The sequence below is a fragment of the Trifolium pratense genome, linkage group LG4, assembly GCF_020283565.1.
Source record: "Trifolium pratense cultivar HEN17-A07 linkage group LG4, ARS_RC_1.1, whole genome shotgun sequence".
Classification (NCBI taxonomy): domain Eukaryota; kingdom Viridiplantae; phylum Streptophyta; class Magnoliopsida; order Fabales; family Fabaceae; genus Trifolium; species Trifolium pratense.
The window spans coordinates 50509077-50528508 of record NC_060062.1 but is presented as its reverse complement, the minus strand read 5'-3'; the positions used below and the strand labels follow the sequence as shown (position 1 = coordinate 50528508).

General features: G+C 38.2%; 1 protein-coding gene across 1 annotated transcript; it reads right to left on the bottom strand.

Moving 5' to 3' along the window:
• Nucleotides 1-16956: 16956 nt before the first annotated feature.
• LOC123922845 lies at nt 16957-19161 on the bottom strand. Its single transcript, XM_045975521.1, has 2 exons — nt 18510-19161; nt 16957-18437 (listed from the first exon to the last, which is right to left on the bottom strand). Exons 1-2 carry the CDS (start codon nt 19159-19161, stop codon nt 16957-16959), a joined length of 2133 nt encoding a protein of 710 aa, XP_045831477.1.
• Nucleotides 19162-19432: the final 271 nt, after the last annotated feature.

Genomic DNA, 19432 nt, shown 5'->3' with positions numbered 1-19432 from the left:
ATCGGGATCCTCAACCTGAGAATCTGAACCCCCAACGGTCCAGCACATAACACAAAGCATGAGAGTTAGATCACAAAATCAAAATATAAGTGCAAGTAAAAGAGTACTTAAACACTTCTTCAATAATCATGCATATATCATACATTCATACACGTTCATCAACAAGCTTCCATTCAATTATAAGTATATAAACACAAAAAATTGAATATCCAACATCAATCATCATTTATCACAATTAGCCAAGTATGTGTCACATATCACTTATCACATAAATGTACACATAACCTAATGCATTCTAATGCGTCAACTTCATGCAATGTCACCCTAGACATATCTAATGCATGTGGTACCGTTTCGTCTTTATTAGAGTATCTCACCTCTAATATTCGTCTTTATCGGATAAATATAATCCGATATCCGTCTTTATTGGAATATTCAATATACAACAACAAAATTCATGAATGCATGTATATGTTTTTCATGAATTCACCAACAATTATTTAGCATAAAGCTCGTCATTTACTATGTGGAACACTATCCAACATACGTCATTATTAAGATTAACAAAACCTCAATATTCGCCATTTACAACTTCATACATGATTAACAATCGATATAAGCATCAACAAGCATCAACAATCATGCAAGAGTATCATTAAACCAAGTTACAATTGCATACAAGCACTGTAAAACATCTACAAAAATTGCAGAATCAGTACTGTTCGCTAAGCGAACCCGTAGCGAACAGGTAGCGAACTATTCGCTAAGCGAATCTCCGTTCGCTGTAGCGAACTAGGTCAGGGTATTACAGGTGCATGGCGAACCGGCAGCGAGCTCGTGGCGAACCATTCGCCACTTGTTCGCTGAGCGAAGGCCTGGCGAAGGCTTCCTGTCAGGACAGTTCAAACCTTGCGATTTTCATCTCAAATCACCCAAAAATCCCATTTTTATGTTATAAATCCCAAATGAGTTCATATACAAGTGTAACAAACATGTTTAAGCATAAAAGGACGGTTAGTTTTCCCGATCTACATCGTTATCATCGAAAAAGTAAGGATTAACACCATTTCATCAAAACTCTCAAGAACATAAAGTTCTTGAGTTTAATCCATTAGAAAACTCGTTTTCAACCATTATTTCCGTTCATTAATCATGTTACAAGTATGTTAAACGCAACAAGAACCTTAGGAACGAGTTTCATCAAGAAAATCCATTCCTATCTAAAACGAAAATGGGGTGGAGGAAGTTCGGGTGAGGAGAAATCGACATTCTCCCCTTCCTCGGATCACCCACGATTAAGCAAACTACTCTCATACCTGGATTCGAAGAAAACTCGATGAATGATCTTGAATCTCCTCACTTTCCTTTGCCCTAGCTCCACTTGAGCTCTCTTCTCTCTCCAACCTCAAGAACAAGAACATAATGAAATGTTCCCTCTTGGACTTGGCCATATGGCCGCCCCACTCAAGCTTACTCGGCCCATTGGGCCTCAAGCCCATTGGCTTGGCCCAATAACACGTTAACTCTCACTACTCGCCTAATAACTAAAGTACTCGATAAATAACTCTAGTTATTAACTTAATTAAAATGCCACGTCAATAAAACATTTTAACGCATAAAAACACATAAATGAAAATTGGGTCGTTACAGGTACTCTCTATCCTATCTCCTCATTTCATTCTTTAGATCAATTGTCTTCTTCACATAGTGTCTACACTTTGTCTCTCACACAACACACAGAACCTAAAACCTATAGTGAAGCTTGCAAGTCAGAACACTGGATTCAGGCTATGAATTCTGAACTAGAGGCCTTAGCTCGTACTGGCACTTGGAAAATTGTTGACTTACCACCCAATATCAAACCTATTGGAAGTAAGTGGGTATACAAAATTAAGCGTAAATCTGATGGAACTGTTGAAAGATATAAGGCCAGACTTGTAGCTAAAGGTTACAATCAAATAGAAGGTTTAGACTTCTTTGATACTTTCTCACCAGTAGCCAAGCTTACAACTGTTAGAATGTTACTTGCTATTGCATCTATTAAGGGCTGGCTTGTACACCAACTTGATGTCAACAATGCTTTCTTGCATGGAGACTTGCAAGAAAATGTGTATATGAAAATTCCAGATGGTGTTCAGTGTGCAAAGCCTAATCAAGTATGCAAGTTGCTCAAGAGTTTGTATGGTTTGAAACAGGCTAGTCGTAAATGGTATGAGAAACTCACATCCTTGTTAGTCAAGGAGGGATATACACAGTCCACATCTGACTACTCTCACCATCAATCAACAAAGTCATTTTACTGCTTTGTTAATATATGTTGATGATGTGATTTTGACTGGCACTGATATACAAGAGATCACTAGAATCAAAACTATCTTGGACAACAATTTCAAAATTAAGGATTTAGGTGTGGTAAAATATTTCCTTGGTTTAGAAGTTGCTCATTCCAAAGAAGGGATAAGTATATCTCAGAGAAAGTATTGCCTGGATTTGCTTCATGATTCTGGTTTGCTTGGATCTAAACCTGCTTCTACACCATTAGATCCATCCATCAAACTACATCAAGATAATGGTAAACCATTTGAGGACATAAGTTTGTATAGAAGACTTGTTGGAAAACTATTGTACCTCACCAACACCAGACCAGATATCACATTTGCTACTCAACAGTTGAGTCAATTTTTACATAATCCAACTGTAACTCACTACAAAGCAGCATGTAGGGTTATTAGATACCTCAAACATAAACCAGGAAGAGGCCTTATCTTTCACAGAAATTCAGTTACTTGGATACTCAGATGCAGATTGGGATGGATGTTTAGATACAAGGAGATCTACAAGTGGTTATTGTTTCTTTCTTGGTTCATCTCTCGTATCATGGAAGGCAAACAAACAGTCCACTATTTCAAAATCTTCCTCTGAAGCAGAATATAGAGCACTTTCATCAACAACTTGTGAATTGACTTGGCTTCTATACTGAAATTCTGGCACACTCGTGTTATGATGTTGTGTTGGAACAAAATTGATTTAAAAATGTTTGCCCCTAAATCTATAAAGGTTTTGATGATAACAAAGTATTAATTAACAATTGGAAGGACTAAAAATTTATTTTAAGTGTGCAGATATAAGCATCATATAAGCTCTGAGTGAAGTTCAGAGGATGAGAATTCAGAAGTTCACAAGCGCTCAGAAGATGTTAGACTTCACAAGTTACAACATTCAGAGGATGAAGACTTCAGAACTTCTTGTCTGTCTACAAGCTTCATCAACCTCTGAAGATCTCTTTGAAAGCTGTAAAGATTCCCTTTGCTAGTCAACTCTTCTACCAATGGAGAAAAGGACCTTTCAAGCCTGATCAGTTCAGCTACCTCTGTTTTGTCTGTCCTAACCTGAGAACGTGGGTCTTCAGTTTTGTTAGCTGAATAAGGAAAGTCTTCTCTGCAGTAGTCAAAGTAACTGAAACTCTTTCTTAGTTTTGGATACAACCAAACTGCATCAAGACAGACTGCTTGAAGACAAAAGGTTATCAACTCCAACGGCTCCTTTTGCAACGACTCTTTTCTAGTGGTATATATACTAGAAGGATCAGCTGCAACTTATAGACAATTATCAAGAATTGAACGTGCGCTGAACAAACTCTGAACTCTGTGATATACAAGCTCTGAACCTTTCTCAAGTGTTTTTGCACTTTAGCCAAATACTCTGTAATATTTGTATTTGCTCTCTTTAGGTTCATCTAAGAGCACTTGTATATTTTTATATACTTTACTATTTACTTGAGGAAACTTAAGCTTGTGTGCTTAAGTGTGTAACTTAAGCTTGTGTGCTTAAGTGTGAAGTCTCTTGCTTGTGTGCTTGAGCATTGTTGAGAAGTCTCTTGCTTGTGTGCTTGAGCAGGTGTAATCTTGTGTGATTATAGTGAACTCCCTTGGAAGTGCAAGGGGACTGGACTACTCTCGTTTTGTGAGAGGAACCAGTATAAACTGCTTGTGTGTTTTTCTCTCTCTCTCTCTTGTTATTATTTGTGTTATTTATCCGCTGCGAACGTAGCTGAGTTAAGAACTTGAAAAAGTTTTAACTTAGCTAAAACACAATTCAACCCCCCCCTTCTTGTGTTTTCACACCTTCAATTGGCATCAGAGCGCCTGGTCTGTTACTTTCACTTAACAGTGAGACAGTAAAGATCTTGTGAGAACACTATGTCTGGAGGAGATGATAGTAGTACTAGAACTACTGGTGAAGGTGAGGCCAGTGGTGCTGGTGGTGGTCCTAGAAATGCTTTTGGTTTTGACTACTTAAGTAATGAATCACATGAACATAGTGGCAATAGAAAAGCCCCTATATTCAATGGTGATGCATCATTATTTGAGTGGTGGAAGGAAAGATTGTATAGCAATATTACTGCTATTGATCATGAGTTGTGGGATTTGGTTGAGCTGGGAGTAACTTTTGAAAACTTAAATGAACATGGAAGGTTGTCCATTGAGCATAGAAAGTTACTCACACCAGCTAACTTAAAAACCTACACTAAGCATCATAGAGTAAAGGACATTGTTGTTGGTGCTATTAGACATGAAGATTATGTCAGAATAGAGGACAAGTCTACTGCTAAATCTATTTTTGATTCTATGTGTGCTACCTATGATGGTAATGAAAAGGTTCAAGAGGCTAAAGCTAGTCTTTTGATAAGGCAATACGAACTATTCACTATGCAACAAGATGAAAACATTGAGACTATGTTTACAAGGTTTCAAATCCTTGTATCTGGTCTTAAAGCTCTTAAGAGAAGTTATTCCACCTATGACCATGTTCAGAAGATTCTGAGAAGTCTTCCTATTGCTTGGAGACCCAAGGTCACTGCAATAGAGGAAGCTCAAAATCTCAAGACTCTGAGTCTTGAAGCTCTGATAAGCAATCTCAGAAGCCATGAGATGGTTCTGGATGCTGATTCAGAAACTAAGAAGAAGTCTAAGTCAGTGGCTTTACAGTCAACTAAGACTACTTCTAAGGCTCTTAAGACTCAGCTTCTTGATATTGAAGAAGAATCTTCTGCTGATGGTCAAGAGGATGAAATGAATGAGGATGAGTTTGCTTTATTCACCAAGTTTCAGCAATGGAACAGATTTAACAAAAGAAATTTCAGAGGTAACAGCTCCAGAAATTTTGTCAGCAAAAAGGATGATCAGAAGAACTGCTTCAACTGTAAGAAGCCAGGACACTTTATTGCTGATTGTCCAGAAATGTCTGCTAAAGACAAAAGCAAAAGATACAGCTCAAAGAAGCAACAATTCAAGAGTAAATTGAGAAAGAGTCTGATGGCTACTTTTGAAGAGCTATCATCTGAGGAAGAAGTTGAGGAAGAAGAAGAGGCAAATCTAGCCCTGATGGCTTCAGCTGACTCAGATGTAGACTCAGACGATGAATCAGAATCAGATTCAGAAGTAACTGATGAGGTATTTTCTGACTGCTCTAAATCTCAACTTATAATTGCACTTAACAAGGTCATTGAGAAACATCTCAGAGTGTTAAGTAAACAAAAAGTTTTACAAGAAAAGCTTAACACTCTGACTGAGCAAGCAGAACATTTTCAAGGTCTATATCAAGAAACTCTGAATAGAGTAGATGACTTTGAAAAGGGTTGTGCTGTTTGTCACAAACCTATTGATGAGCAGGAAATAGCTCTTCAACAGTTTGTGCATCTCAACCTTGGGAAGAGCAAAGCTGCTAATAGAATTTATAATGTCTTGAGACATAGAGGAGAAGGACTTGGCTATGAATATGGTAGAACATATTCAAAGCTGAAGACCTTTGCCAAAAAGGTTGGAAAATCTTGGGTTTATTATGTTGTTCCACCAAGTGAAGAGGGAAAGAATCCTGGTAGTGTTGAAAATGACAATGATGATCTGAATGATTTAGAAGCTGACAGCTCAGAGGAACCAAGTGCCTCAGGATCTGGAAAGAAAAGTTCAGAAGATAGAAGCTGTTCAGAACCTGAGAACATTAGTTCAGATGTTCTGAAAGATTCAACATCTGAGACTTCAAATTCTGAATCCAAAGGAACTTCAGTACCTGAAGCTAGTCAATCTAAAAAATCAGAAGTTTTTAAAAGAAAAAATTCTAATTTCAAATCTCAGATGAAGTACAGGACTCAGATTATTTATGATTCTAGAGTCAGTAGATATAATCAATCAGAACTTGGGATTGATGATAAATACAAACCCTGGAATCATAAACAATCCAAATCCTGGAATAATAACAAATTTCAAAAGAAAAGATTTCAAAAAGGTCATTATTCCAAACCAAGATCTTTCTCTAACACTAGACAACATAATAAGCATGTTTGGACTAACAAGCGTGGACCCAGAAGATGGGTACCAAAAGCTGAAATCATGTATCATTCAGATTTACCAACTAGGAAAGGATATGTCCTACCTAAAGTATGGAAACAAGTCCTATGCAAAGGAAGAAGGGCTTATGTCCTTGACCAATGGCTGACAAGTTCTCAAGATAACAATCAGAACTTGATAAATGAAGAGGAAGAATATTGGGATGACCTTATCATTAACTGTGATAAAGAGTTCCACCGTAGTGATTAAAGTTGTTTCTCATACAGCCTGTCACTCAAAGAAGTATCATGAATCATTCATGGTATCTGGATAGTGGGTGTTCAAGGCACTTGACTGGTGATAAACAACTATTTTCTAAGCTGACTATGAAAGAAGGAGGTTCTGTTGGTTTTGGAGGAAATCAGAAAGGAAAGATAATAGGTACAGGTACAGTAGGTAATTCCTCCCTATCTATTAATGATGTTTGGTTAGTTGATGGACTTAAGCATAATCTATTGAGCATAAGTCAATTTTGCGACAATGGTTATGTAGTTGTCTTTAATAAGGAATCATGTACTGTGTCTAAACAATCTGATAACACCATGATATTCAAAGGTCTGAGAAAGAACAGTGTTTATAAAATTAATCTTTCTGATTTGAATGAACAAAAAGTAATGTGTCTTTTGACCTTGAGTGAAGAAAAATGGATCTGGCATAAGAGGTTAGGCCATGCTAACTGGAGGTTAATCTCTAAGCTTAGTAAGCTTGACCTTGTCAGAGGTTTACCTAAAATTAAATATCACTCAAACACACTTTGTGGTTCATGTCAAAAAGGAAAGATTACAAAATCTTCTTTTAAACCTAAGAACATTGTCTCTACCTCAAGACCATTGGAACTTCTTCACATTGATCTTTTTGGGCCAGTTAACACTGCTTCAATCAATGGAAAGAAGTATGGATTAGTAATTGTTGATGATTACAGTAGATGGACTTGGGTAAAATTCCTAAGAACAAAAGATGAAGCTTATGATGAGTTTAGCATCTTCTGCAAACAAATTCAAAATGAAAAAGGCTACACTATTTTAAAAGTTAGAAGTGATCATGGTGGAGAATTTGAAAATGAACCTTTTGAAAACTTTTGTGAAAAATATGGCATTCTGCATGAATTCTCTTCTCCTAGAACTCCTCAACAAAATGGGGTTGTAGAAAGGAAGAATAGAACTCTGCAAGAAATGGCCAGAACCATGATGCATGAAACAAATGTAGCAAAGTTTTTATGGGCAGAAGCTGTAAACACAGCATGTTATGTTCAAAATAGAATCTATATCAGATCTAAGTTGAACAAAACTGCTTATGAATTGTTCAAAGGAAGAAAACCTGATATTTCTTATTTCCATCAGTTTGGATGTACATGTTACATCTTAAATAACAAAGTCCATCTAAAGAAATTTGATGCTAGAGGTTATAAGGGTATCTTTATAGGATATTCTGAACGCTCAAAAGCATACAGACTGTATATTTCTGAAACACACACTGTGGAAGAAAGTATGCATGTCAAATTTGATGACAAAGAGCCTGACCAAGTGTCAGAGCTTGTGGAAGGTTTGTCTAGATTTCAGGTATCAGAGGATCAATATTCAGATATTCCAAACTACTCAGAACATCCATTCTCTGAAGTACCTCTGAGCACAATAGTTCCTACAGACTCTGAACAACCAAGAACTGAAGCATCTGCTGAACCTGATGTTGATGAGTCTGAAGATGATGAGCCCCCAAGAAATACTTTCAAATACAAATCATCACATCCAGAGGAACTGATATTAGGCAACAAGGATAGTCCAAGGAAGACAAGATCTCAACTGAGAAATGAGGAATCATTAGTTGGTCTTATCTCAATGATGGAACCTTCAAAGATTGATGAAGCTCTGAAGGATGATGCTTGGATTGTAGCAATGCAAGAAGAGCTGAATCAATTCCAAAGGAATGATGTATGGACTCTAGTGCCTAAACCATCACACAAGAACATTATTGGAACAAAATGGGTATTCAGAAACAAGCTGAATGAACAAGGTGAAGTGGTAAGGAACAAGGCTAGATTGGTTGCACAAGGTTATAGTCAACAAGAGGGGATTGACTATACTGAAATCTTTGCACCAGTTGCTAGACTTGAAGCAATCAGGTTACTTCTATCTTATGCTGTTAATCATGGAATAACCTTGTATCAGATGGATGTTAAAAGTGCCTTCTTAAATGGTTTTATTTCTGAAGAAGTGTATGTTAAGCAACCTCCTGGTTTTGAAGATGTCTCAAACCCAGAACATGTTTTTAAATTGAAGAAATCACTGTATGGTCTGAAACAAGCTCCAAGAGCTTGGTATGATAGACTCAGTAATTTCCTTCTTGAAAAAGGTTTTGAAAAAGGAAAGGTTGACTGCACACTCTTTAGAAAAACAACCAAAGAAGACATTTTAATCATTCAAATTTATGTTGATGATATTATTTTTGGTTCAACTAATGCTGCTTTGTGCAAGAATTTTTCTAAGATAATGCAGGATGAATTTGAAATGAGCATGATGGGAGAGTTGAAGTTCTTTCTTGGAATTCAAATCAATCAGAAGAAGGAAGGAACTTATGTTCATCAATCAAAATACACTAAAGAACTTCTGAAGAAATTCAATCTAGATGACTGCAAGATAATGAATACTCCTATGCATCCAACTACCAACATGGGCAAGTCAGATGATGAAGGAAAGGTAGATCAAAAGGTCTACAGAGGTATGATTGGTTCCTTACTCTATCTGACAGCCTCTAGACCAGATATTTTATTCAGTGTTTGCTTATGTGCAAGATTCCAGTCAGATCCTAGAGAATCTCATCTTACAGCTGTAAAGAGAATCTTTAGGTATCTGAAAGGAACAACTAATCTTGGACTTCTCTATAAGAAATCCAATGATTATGTGCTAAATGGATTCTGTGATGCTGACTATGCTGGAGATAAAATTGAAAGAAAATCCACAAGTGGCAATTGTCAATTTGTTGGTGAAAACCTTATCTCCTGGGCTAGTAAAAGACAAACTACTATAGCTTTGTCTACAGCAGAAGCAGAATACATTTCAGCAGCTAAGTGTTGCACACAACTACTCTGGTTAAAATATCAGTTAGAAGATTATCAGGTAAGCAGTAACAATATTCCTTTATATTGTGATAACACTGCAGCCATTCATTTATCTAAAAATCCTATTCTACACTCTAGAGCCAAACATATTGAAATTAAACACCATTTTATCAGAGATTATGTTCAGAGAGGCATTATAGATATTAAGTTTGTTGATACTGAAAATCAATGGGCTGATATATTTACTAAAGCTTTATCTGTTGAAAGATTTGATTTTATAAAGAAACATCTGAACATGTTTTCAATCTCTGAATGAAAATTTTTTTTTGGCAATTAAAGTGTAAAAGGTTAAGTATATCAGAACTTATGATTCAGATCATCTGAAACACAAGCTCTGAAGTACCTAACCCTAATAGAGATTTTTAAATAACTCAGAGGCTCTGAACTATTTAAGTGGGAAACGTTTAGTATTCACTGCTGAACAGTTGTCCATTAAAATAGCAGTTACCGAGTAAATTTCTGCACGTGGTCTACGTGTGTCAGGTAGTGGGTGGTTAATGATGATTTTTGGTATTCAACTTTCTGTCAATTAGCGTGACTTCCCAAATTTGCTATTTTCGTGTTAACTGTGTGCATTTAAATAAAACTTACACAATACACTTGCACACTATTCACTTTCACAACCTACACTTTCATATTCTTTCTAAACCTCCAACAAACTTTCTTTCTCTCTCGTTAGTTTTCCAAACCTTACCCTAATCTCCAACAATGGCTGGTGCTTCGTCTTCTTCGTCAAAAAGGATTCCACCGTTTATTTTCAAAAATCTTCAGATCGTTGGGAACGAGATGGAGTTTCCAGAATCTGAACTTACTTTTCTTTCAGAGAAGATGGTTGATTTCGATGGTCTACAAGCTAATGGGTTTGATGTTAAAAAGTACTTTATCACTCAGGGATGGGATAAGTACTTCGACATGCTTAATGGTCCCATTTATCCAGATTTGTTGAAGAAATTTTGGATGAAAGCAAAGGTATTTGATAAGCATGATGCTAAGAAGGAAGAGCTTGCAGCAATAGAAAGAGATCCTAGTCTGAAAGGTAAAACTAGGAAGGAAATGGGTTTGCTGGATTATACAGGTGTACAAATTAGGTCAAATATCTGTGGGATGAACATGGCACTCTCGCCTATCCATTTCAATGCTCTTCTTGGTCTACCTAACTCTGGGATAGAGTTAGATGTGTTTGAAAAGGATACAAGATACAGGGATGATCTTCTGCATCTCATTTGCACAGATTTCTCCTTAAAAGGGAAAGTAAAGGGTTTGACTGATGAATGTAGAGTTCTTTTCAAGATCATCCTAGCAGCTATCAGTCCAAGGGTTGGTGGGACTGATACAATCTCCTGGACTCATCGTCATCTGCTGTATTTCCTTCTGACTGGAAAGAAGGTTAATCTTGGAGATTACTTTTTTGAACGTATTTGTGAAGCCATTTTTGCAAGTAAATCTCAGAGGAAAACTACTATAGTTTATCCTAGGTTGTTGTCAGACCTTCTGCATCAAGGTCATGTTGTTCAGAACCTAAAGAAATTTCACCCAGAGCTTGTGGAGAAGAAGTTCACTCCTGAAATTCTTCATGCTAGTTTCCTTACTAAGATGCGCCTTATTGCATCTAAGCCTGTTGCACCTCCACAAGAGCTATCTGTTAGACCTGAAGATCGTATGTATGTAGAAGGCTACCCAGTTATATCTGAAGCTGATGCTGAGCATGTGATTCAGGACTACTTAGAAGTGCTCAGACAAGAAGGTTTGGTTGTTGATAGAAGTATGGTTCCTCCTGCTCCTGCAAATCAGTATAATCCTTCTAGGAAGCAAAAGAGAAAGGCTGTAACTCAAGAGGATCTACCCAAGCCAGATCTTTTGGCTCAGAAGAAGGTTAAGGTTGAGCAATCCTTGGCTGAGCAGAGAACAAAGAAGAAGCATGAGGAAACTACAACCAAGGCTGCAGAAGAAGCCTCCAAAAAGCCTACAGTTGTTGAAGTTGACAGTTCATCTGAGGAATCTGACTCTGAAGATGAAACTGAGTCTGATGAAGAGACAATTGCTGAAGGACTTCGTAGAAGACCTGCTTCTACTTCCAAAGATAAAGGTAAGTCTACTACGTATGTCTTTAATGAAAATGAGATCGGATTAGGTTACACCAAACCACTCAAAACTGTTTTACCAACCTCTGATATTCCAACCTCTGATAACCCCCTATCTGAACTTGAAAAACATCTGAGCCCTGACCCTCTCAATAATCATCCTCCTTCTCATGCAACTCAACACAAATCTAGCTCACCTCCTAAACCTACATCACCTCAACCTCAACCTGACATTCCACCATCTGAACCTCAACCAGATATTCCTGTCACTAAATCAACCTCTCCCACAAAACAATCCTCTCCACATCCTGAACCATCCCCTGAACAAAAATCTCCTAACCCAACGTCTGAACAAATTGCTCCTGAACCATTCCCTGAACCTAAATCTCCTGAACCAACAGCTGAACATAAAACTCCTGAACCATCTCCGGAACATATTTACCCTGAATCAACTTCTGACATTTCATCATCTGAACCAACCCCTGAACCCCATCCTAACCCAAGTGCTGAACATGCTTCTCCTGAGCGTATTCACACTTGTGCTCCCAAGCCTTCAGAGGCAGAAGTTGTGGTTATTGACAACCCTACTCCTGAAACACCTACTCTCTCTACCATTCCCAATCCTTCACCCTCATCATCCAACCCTTTTAGTAATCTATCCACTCAATTTCATGAAGATTTGCTTAGATTATCTACTATAAAGGACAGGTTCTTAGTTTGTCCTTCTGATGTGGACCTAGAAGTTTCAAGCATTAAGGCAAGGATTTGCAATGCTTTGGATGTTGCTGCTGCAAAGATTAAGGCTGTTGTTAGTAAGAGGGATCTGGATGGTATAAGCTTCATGAGGAACAGTTTGGCTAGGGCTGAGTTGAAAAGGTTAACGCCGTTCAATCATGAAGAGCATGAGCGTGCTAAGCTTGCTGCTATAGCTGGTGCTGTGAGGCGTCTGTCTGCATTCAAGGATTGCTGGGTTGATTCTACTCTTTTGCAAAGTCTTGAGGATCAACGGATTGAGTATGAACGACTTGCTGAAGCTGCTGCCAGGCTTGCTGAAGAAACTTCTGAGTTAAACCAAGAGGATGCTACAGATGATGTGCTTGCTTCTCAGGATCAAGAGGATGTGCTGATGATAGACTATCCAGAGGAAGGTGAACCCTCTGATAAAGGCAAGGCACCTTTGGTTGAAGAACCAGAACCTGTGATTGAAGATCAAGCTCCTGTTATGGCAGATCAGTTGCAAATATTTCAAGAAGCCCTGAGGGAACAGCAAGAAGGTTTAGAACGTCAAAGAGCTGCTCAAGAGACATTGGAAACCAAGGTGGATGGTTTAGTTTCCAATGTGGGATCCTTGAATGATAAATTCGACCAACTCTTAGCCCTTCTTAAGAAACCCTAGGATTCTATGCACATGTTTTTAAGTTGTCTTTCTTTATTCTCTGTTTATCCTCTGAACAATTTTCTTTTTAAGCTATTTGTTATGTGGTTTGGTTTATGTTTTGTTTGTTTTGCTTGTGCTAATTTTTTGATAAATAAGAACATAAGAACACAAGATGCTTTTAAACGAAAATTTTTTATTAATGCTCTAACCATGTTGAGTACATTGGTAAAAAGAAAAAGAAAAAGACAACCTAATCCTAATCAGATGGATAAAACTCAGAAGAAATCTCTGATTTCTCCTCAGCATCCTCTGATGAAATTTCTATGGGATCTGGGTTTTGTTCTTGTTCTTCTTCTTCTTGTTCCTCCTCTGGAACATAGCTAGCCAAGAACTCAACATAGTCAGCATCATCTTCATTCTCTTCAGCTTCAGAATCTGATGAGATGATTATTATCTCAGCATCTTGTGGTATCTTGTTGTCTTCTTTATCCTTCTCTTCGTCTTCGCGTTTCTCCTCGTTTTTCTTTCTCTTAAACTCTGCGATGCGTAAACTAAATCTTTTCATTATTCCTACCTTCTCTTGCTTCACTTGCTTATTCTTGTTTTTACGAAGAAGGAATGTTAACTCTTTTCCCTTTTTATAAAACCTTGAGCGCGTTGGTTTTCGTTTTTGACATTAATTCACCTTTGTAACAACCTCTCTTCTTTCTTTGACTGTCTTGGTTTTATCAAATTTTTTTTCCTTTTTGATAATGACAAAAGGGGGAGTAGTTACGCATTAATTGATAAGTTCCAAAACTGAAACCACGCCTTTTATCTCGCTTTTATCTGTTATGTTAAAAGTTGTTACGTTTAAGTTGTTTTACGTATTTCAAGGTGGAGACTAAGTTAGTTGAAACTAAAATAAATTTCATAAGTAAGGATAAGTTAAGAGTGCAATTTTAACTTAGCCTTATGAGACTTAGGGGGAGAGCTTGCAAACCTCTCACTCTGAAGAAAGATATGAAACTTATTTTATTTCAAAATTATCTTAATCTTATACTAAATTAATATATCATGGATAAAACATAAAGTTCAGACTTTATGGAGTATCAATCTTAGGGGGAGCTTGCAAACCTCATAAACCTAAGAGAAACATGATAAGTTAATTTAACAACAATTGTCAATTAATACTGATGTTTGTCATCATCAAAAAGGGGGAGATTGTTGGAACAAAATTGATTTAAAAATGTTTGCCCCTAAATCTATAAAGGTTTTGATGATAACAAAGTATTAATTAACAATTGGAAGGACTAAAAATTTATTTTAAGTGTGCAGATATAAGCATCATATAAGCTCTGAGTGAAGTTCAGAGGATGAGAATTCAGAAGTTCACAAGCGCTCAGAAGATGTTAGACTTCACAAGTTACAACATTCAGAGGATGAAGACTTCAGAACTTCTTGTCTGTCTACAAGCTTCATCAACCTCTGAAGATCTCTTTGAAAGCTGTAAAGATTCCCTTTGCTAGTCAACTCTTCTACCAATGGAGAAAAGGACCTTTCAAGCCTGATCAGTTCAGCTACCTCTGTTTTGTCTGTCCTAACCTGAGAACGTGGGTCTTCAGTTTTGTTAGCTGAATAAGGAAAGTCTTCTCTGCAGTAGTCAAAGTAACTGAAACTCTTTCTTAGTTTTGGATACAACCAAACTGCATCAAGACAGACTGCTTGAAGACAAAAGGTTATCAACTCCAACGGCTCCTTTTGCAACGACTCTTTTCTAGTGGTATATATACTAGAAGGATCAGCTGCAACTTATAGACAATTATCAAGAATTGAACGTGCGCTGAACAAACTCTGAACTCTGTGATATACAAGCTCTGAACCTTTCTCAAGTGTTTTTGCACTTTAGCCAAATACTCTGTAATATTTGTATTTGCTCTCTTTAGGTTCATCTAAGAGCACTTGTATATTTTTATATACTTTACTATTTACTTGAGGAAACTTAAGCTTGTGTGCTTAAGTGTGTAACTTAAGCTTGTGTGCTTAAGTGTGAAGTCTCTTGCTTGTGTGCTTGAGCATTGTTGAGAAGTCTCTTGCTTGTGTGCTTGAGCAGGTGTAATCTTGTGTGATTATAGTGAACTCCCTTGGAAGTGCAAGGGGACTGGACTACTCTCGTTTTGTGAGAGGAACCAGTATAAACTGCTTGTGTGTTTTTCTCTCTCTCTCTCTTGTTATTATTTGTGTTATTTATCCGCTGCGAACGTAGCTGAGTTAAGAACTTGAAAAAGTTTTAACTTAGCTAAAACACAATTCAACCCCCCCCTTCTTGTGTTTTCACACCTTCATGTTGAACTCAACGCTTCACCACCGTAATGTACTTTCAATGCGTGAATCAATGATTCGACATCCAACAGCGCATACGAAATGAACAATAAACTAAACAAGCTGAAAAATAAATTAACACAGTAATTTGTTAACCCAGTTCAGCATAAGCCTACTCTGGGGGATACCAATCCAGGAGTGAATCCACTATGACAGTATTAGTTTGAAGCCCTCAATAAACAACTTATTTAAGACTTCTCACCTAATCACCACCCGTGTTATATTCTACCTAAGACACACCTAGGTATGAGAACCTCCGCTCAACTCCTCTTGACCACAGCCACTGTGATCGTACACTTCTAGATTCAACAGGTGAAGACACACTTCATAAAACACACACCATTTCCGTACTTAAAAGCTTTGGAATGGTATTCACACACTATCTCCTAGCTTAGAAGCTCCAGAGATATTACAACACAAAGACACACAGTTCCTAGTCTAGTGTGCAGATCAACACAAGACTCAAAACACAATTGACACAATGCTAAAACCTAAACTCACGCTTTGTAAGACTCAAATCTGGTTTCAGTGTCTTGAACAATGGTGTCAGCATCTTTTAAATAGCCTACCCTAGCATGGGCGAGGTCTTCAATTAGCCTTTAATAACTTAGCATGATCAAATGTTCCTTCAAGGAATATTCTTCAATTAAATGTTTTGTTTCCTTAACTGGAAGATCTGATTAGCAAACAAAACTAGGTCACGAGATCCATTCCTAATCATACGTGACGGCGCTCTTTGTCACATTCGAAGATTTAGCATGGATTCCATATTTAGAATTTAGGCGCGAGATCACAACTTACACAGGCCCGGCCCACTGGATGTGGTATCCAATGTTGAAGCATTGTACCCAACATCTTGCTTATACTGGATAGTGGAAGCATGTAGTTCCACATCAAGAATGATCACATGTTTTAGCAAAATGAGGCCAATCATACAACGCCAACAATCTCCCCCTTTGGCAATTTTTGGCTAAAACATCCTAAGATTATTTCAACCGTTCTAGAGAGATACACAAACTACCTTTCTTCAACTCAAAATAGGCACACAGTCATGAAGCAAAGTAGAGCAGTTTAACATGCTTGTTTTAATAACTCCTCATATGAAAATAGCATATTAAAGTATGTATCAAATTAGAACTTCAGAGGCATGCAACAGCGGAAGGATAAGCACAAGTAGCCTCACAGGAATTTGCCAATAGAGAGTACAAGATTCTCATAATAAGAAACACTGGGGAAAAATAAATTCCCTCAAGGCTGAGAAAAATAAATTCTCAGGAACAGATGATGCTTCAACATCCATTAGCACATTGTGTGCTGAGCAGAAAAATATTGCTCCCCCTCAATATTAGAGGCGAGTACCAAGTTCATCTTACTCCCCCTTAGTTCGTGCATAGCTGTATTCAGATGATCCATCATCTGATGGCACATCATTATGGCATACAATGGCTACTCCCCCTTTTTAGCCACAAAATAGACAAAATGGGAACTTCATAAAATAATATCCAAAAGCAGTGCAGATAGTAGCAGAACATAAAGTGCAGAAAGATTATTACAGACCATGCACACTAGGTGCTAAATTCAGGGTTCAGTCCACATACTTGCAAAAGATCCAGAAAAACAAAAAAAAAATCAGAATTACACAGAAGCACTTGGTGAGGAGTCACTTTCTTCCTCTTCAGCATCTGACTCAGCTTCCTCTTCAGCACTAGTACCATCATCTCCTGCATCAGCTGCTTGAGCTGCAGCCTCTTCAACCCTGAGAGCATGGATCATCCTTTCAAACTGCAACTTCTTTTCATCTAGCTCCTTACAGTTTGCTTCCAGCATGGCAATCATCTCCTTCCTTGTCATAGGAGTATCAGCAGCAACATTTGATGGTCCAGCAATATCTGGAGCATACTGTTTACTGTACAGCCTCTGATGAATGGCAAGAGGAGTTGCCCTTTTCTTAGCAGACTCACCCTCATGCCTTATGTTAGGATGTTGGGAAAAGATGATGTCACAGATCAATGTTGGAAAGGCAATGGGTTGCTTGGTGACAGAGGTCTTAGCATGCTGCACAACTTGATTAAAGATATATTGACCAGCATTAAATTTTGTACCAGTACCAATCATATAAATGAGCTTACCCAGACTTGTTGCAATATCAGATGCATGCGTAGTGGGAACCCAGTTGACAGATGCAATGCGATTCAAAATGGCATACTTTTGGGTCAGCTTGACTGCAGGTACCTTCTCCTTCTTTGGCCAGGTCTTTACTTTGTTAGCTGTGATGGTTTTGCAGACCACATTGTCAGATACCTCTATGTCAGGATGAGGATCATCAGAGTTACCCAAGACCTTATTGATCACACTTGGAGAGAATGTCACACATTTTCCTCGAACAAATACCTTCTGAAATTCTTTGTCCAAGGGATTGTCATAACCTATTGGAATGTTGACAACAAACTCCCTAACCAGCTTCTCATAGCAGGAGCCTAAGCCCCACACAGTTTTGATCAATCCAGCATCATTGATCAAATTAACAATCTCTTCACACTCTAGAATATCTTTGCCTAGTTCCCTCTCCAGAGCCAATCTTCTTTTGCAAATGATTCCCCATCGTTGAGCATAAGATGGTAGATGAAATGAAACATTGTCACAAGGGAAGTCTTCAGTGTCAGGAGCAGCAGCTTGAGGCATGGCCTTCTTAGCAGACATAGCCTTCTTAGCAGGAGGCTTGATGCTTGAGTCATCCTTTTCAGCTTCAAAATCAGAGTCACTTGATGGTGCATTCTTCCTTTTCAGCACACCCGTTTTCTTCTCAGGAGGAGGCACAGACTTGCTCCATCCTTTCTTAGGACCGTACTTGACAGGCTTCAGAGTAGTGTCCTTTGTTTTCTTGACGACAACAGGGGTAGTGGTAACAGCAGGTGCAGGTGTAGTAGTCCTGCTTCTCAGTCTTCTTCCAATTCCTTTCTGAGTAGGTGGAGGTTGCAGATCTTCTTCAGAGGGGACTTCATCAACATCCACTATGTTCTGTTCTTCATTGGTGGTTTTCTCAGAATTCTCATCAGCTTCATTCTCTGGCTCAGAATCAGCCACATGTTCAGGAGTACCTTCTTTGTTTACTTCCTCTTAAGTGGAAGATTCAGTATTGGATCCACTGCCAAACGACTCAGTGGCAGTGTCAGCATGTGGACTAGAACCTTCTTTGGATGCTTCAACATCCTTAGCAGCATCAGTCGATACTGTGGGTGGCGCAACACCAGTTGGAGCATCAGTCAAAACAGTTTTCTCCTTAGGTTTATCAACAACATCAGCTGTGGCATTTGTAGGAACTGCCACATTCTCAGGATCACTAGGATTACTGGCAATAATAACATTCTCAGCAACAATTTTGGATTTTCCTAGGGTCTCACCAGAGATAGGGTTTTCATGTGCAGAAGGGGTTTCCTGATCGACCTTTTCAGAGACAGACTTAGAACTCTCTTCATTAGCTTTACTAGACGACTCAACATTCGCAGTTTTGCCGGAGGCAGCACCATGCGATTCCACATTCGCAGTTTCAAATGGGTTTTTACTCAAGTATAGATCAGACATGGTTAATCCCTTTTTAACGGGAGACTGCGATTTCTTCTTCTTAGTTTTACCAGACTTAATAGAGACAGAAGGGGATGATTCACTTACTTTAGGAGTTGATTTGGACGATTTCTTCTTCTTTGAGGCGGTTGCAGGAATGCTCGATATGGGTGTTGCATCTATCACCACAGTTGGTTCCTCCTTCTTAGATTTGGATCTCGTTTTCACAGCATCAGTTCCTTTGTTCTTGATCTGAGCAGATGCAGAGGTTTGAGACATGATTGCAAAGAGATTTTTGAAATTTGTGATGGTGAGAGTTGATGAGTTTTGGTAGCAGAGCGTAGAGACTAGATTGAAGGAAGTTGAATGTTTGATGATATGATGAAATGGGAGATAATTGCGTGTGAGTGGGAAGTTATGGAAAGTTTTTCCTATCTTTCCTTGATTTACGTGCGCCAATAGATGAAGGTGGAAGAATAAAACGGTTGTGCGCACACAATGCTTTAACTGCTATAACTCCTCATGCAGGCAAATCCCCAATTTGCCCCTA

Coding starts and splice junctions, on each gene's coding strand:
- LOC123922845 (XM_045975521.1), bottom strand. CDS start 19,161: ATGTCTCAAACCTCTGCATCTGCTCAGATCAAGAACAAAGGAACTGAT. Junction 18,438..18,509: donor TGTTGAAGCATCCAAAGAAG/GTTCTAGTCCAC, acceptor CTTCCACTTAAG/AGGAAGTAAACAAAGAAGGT.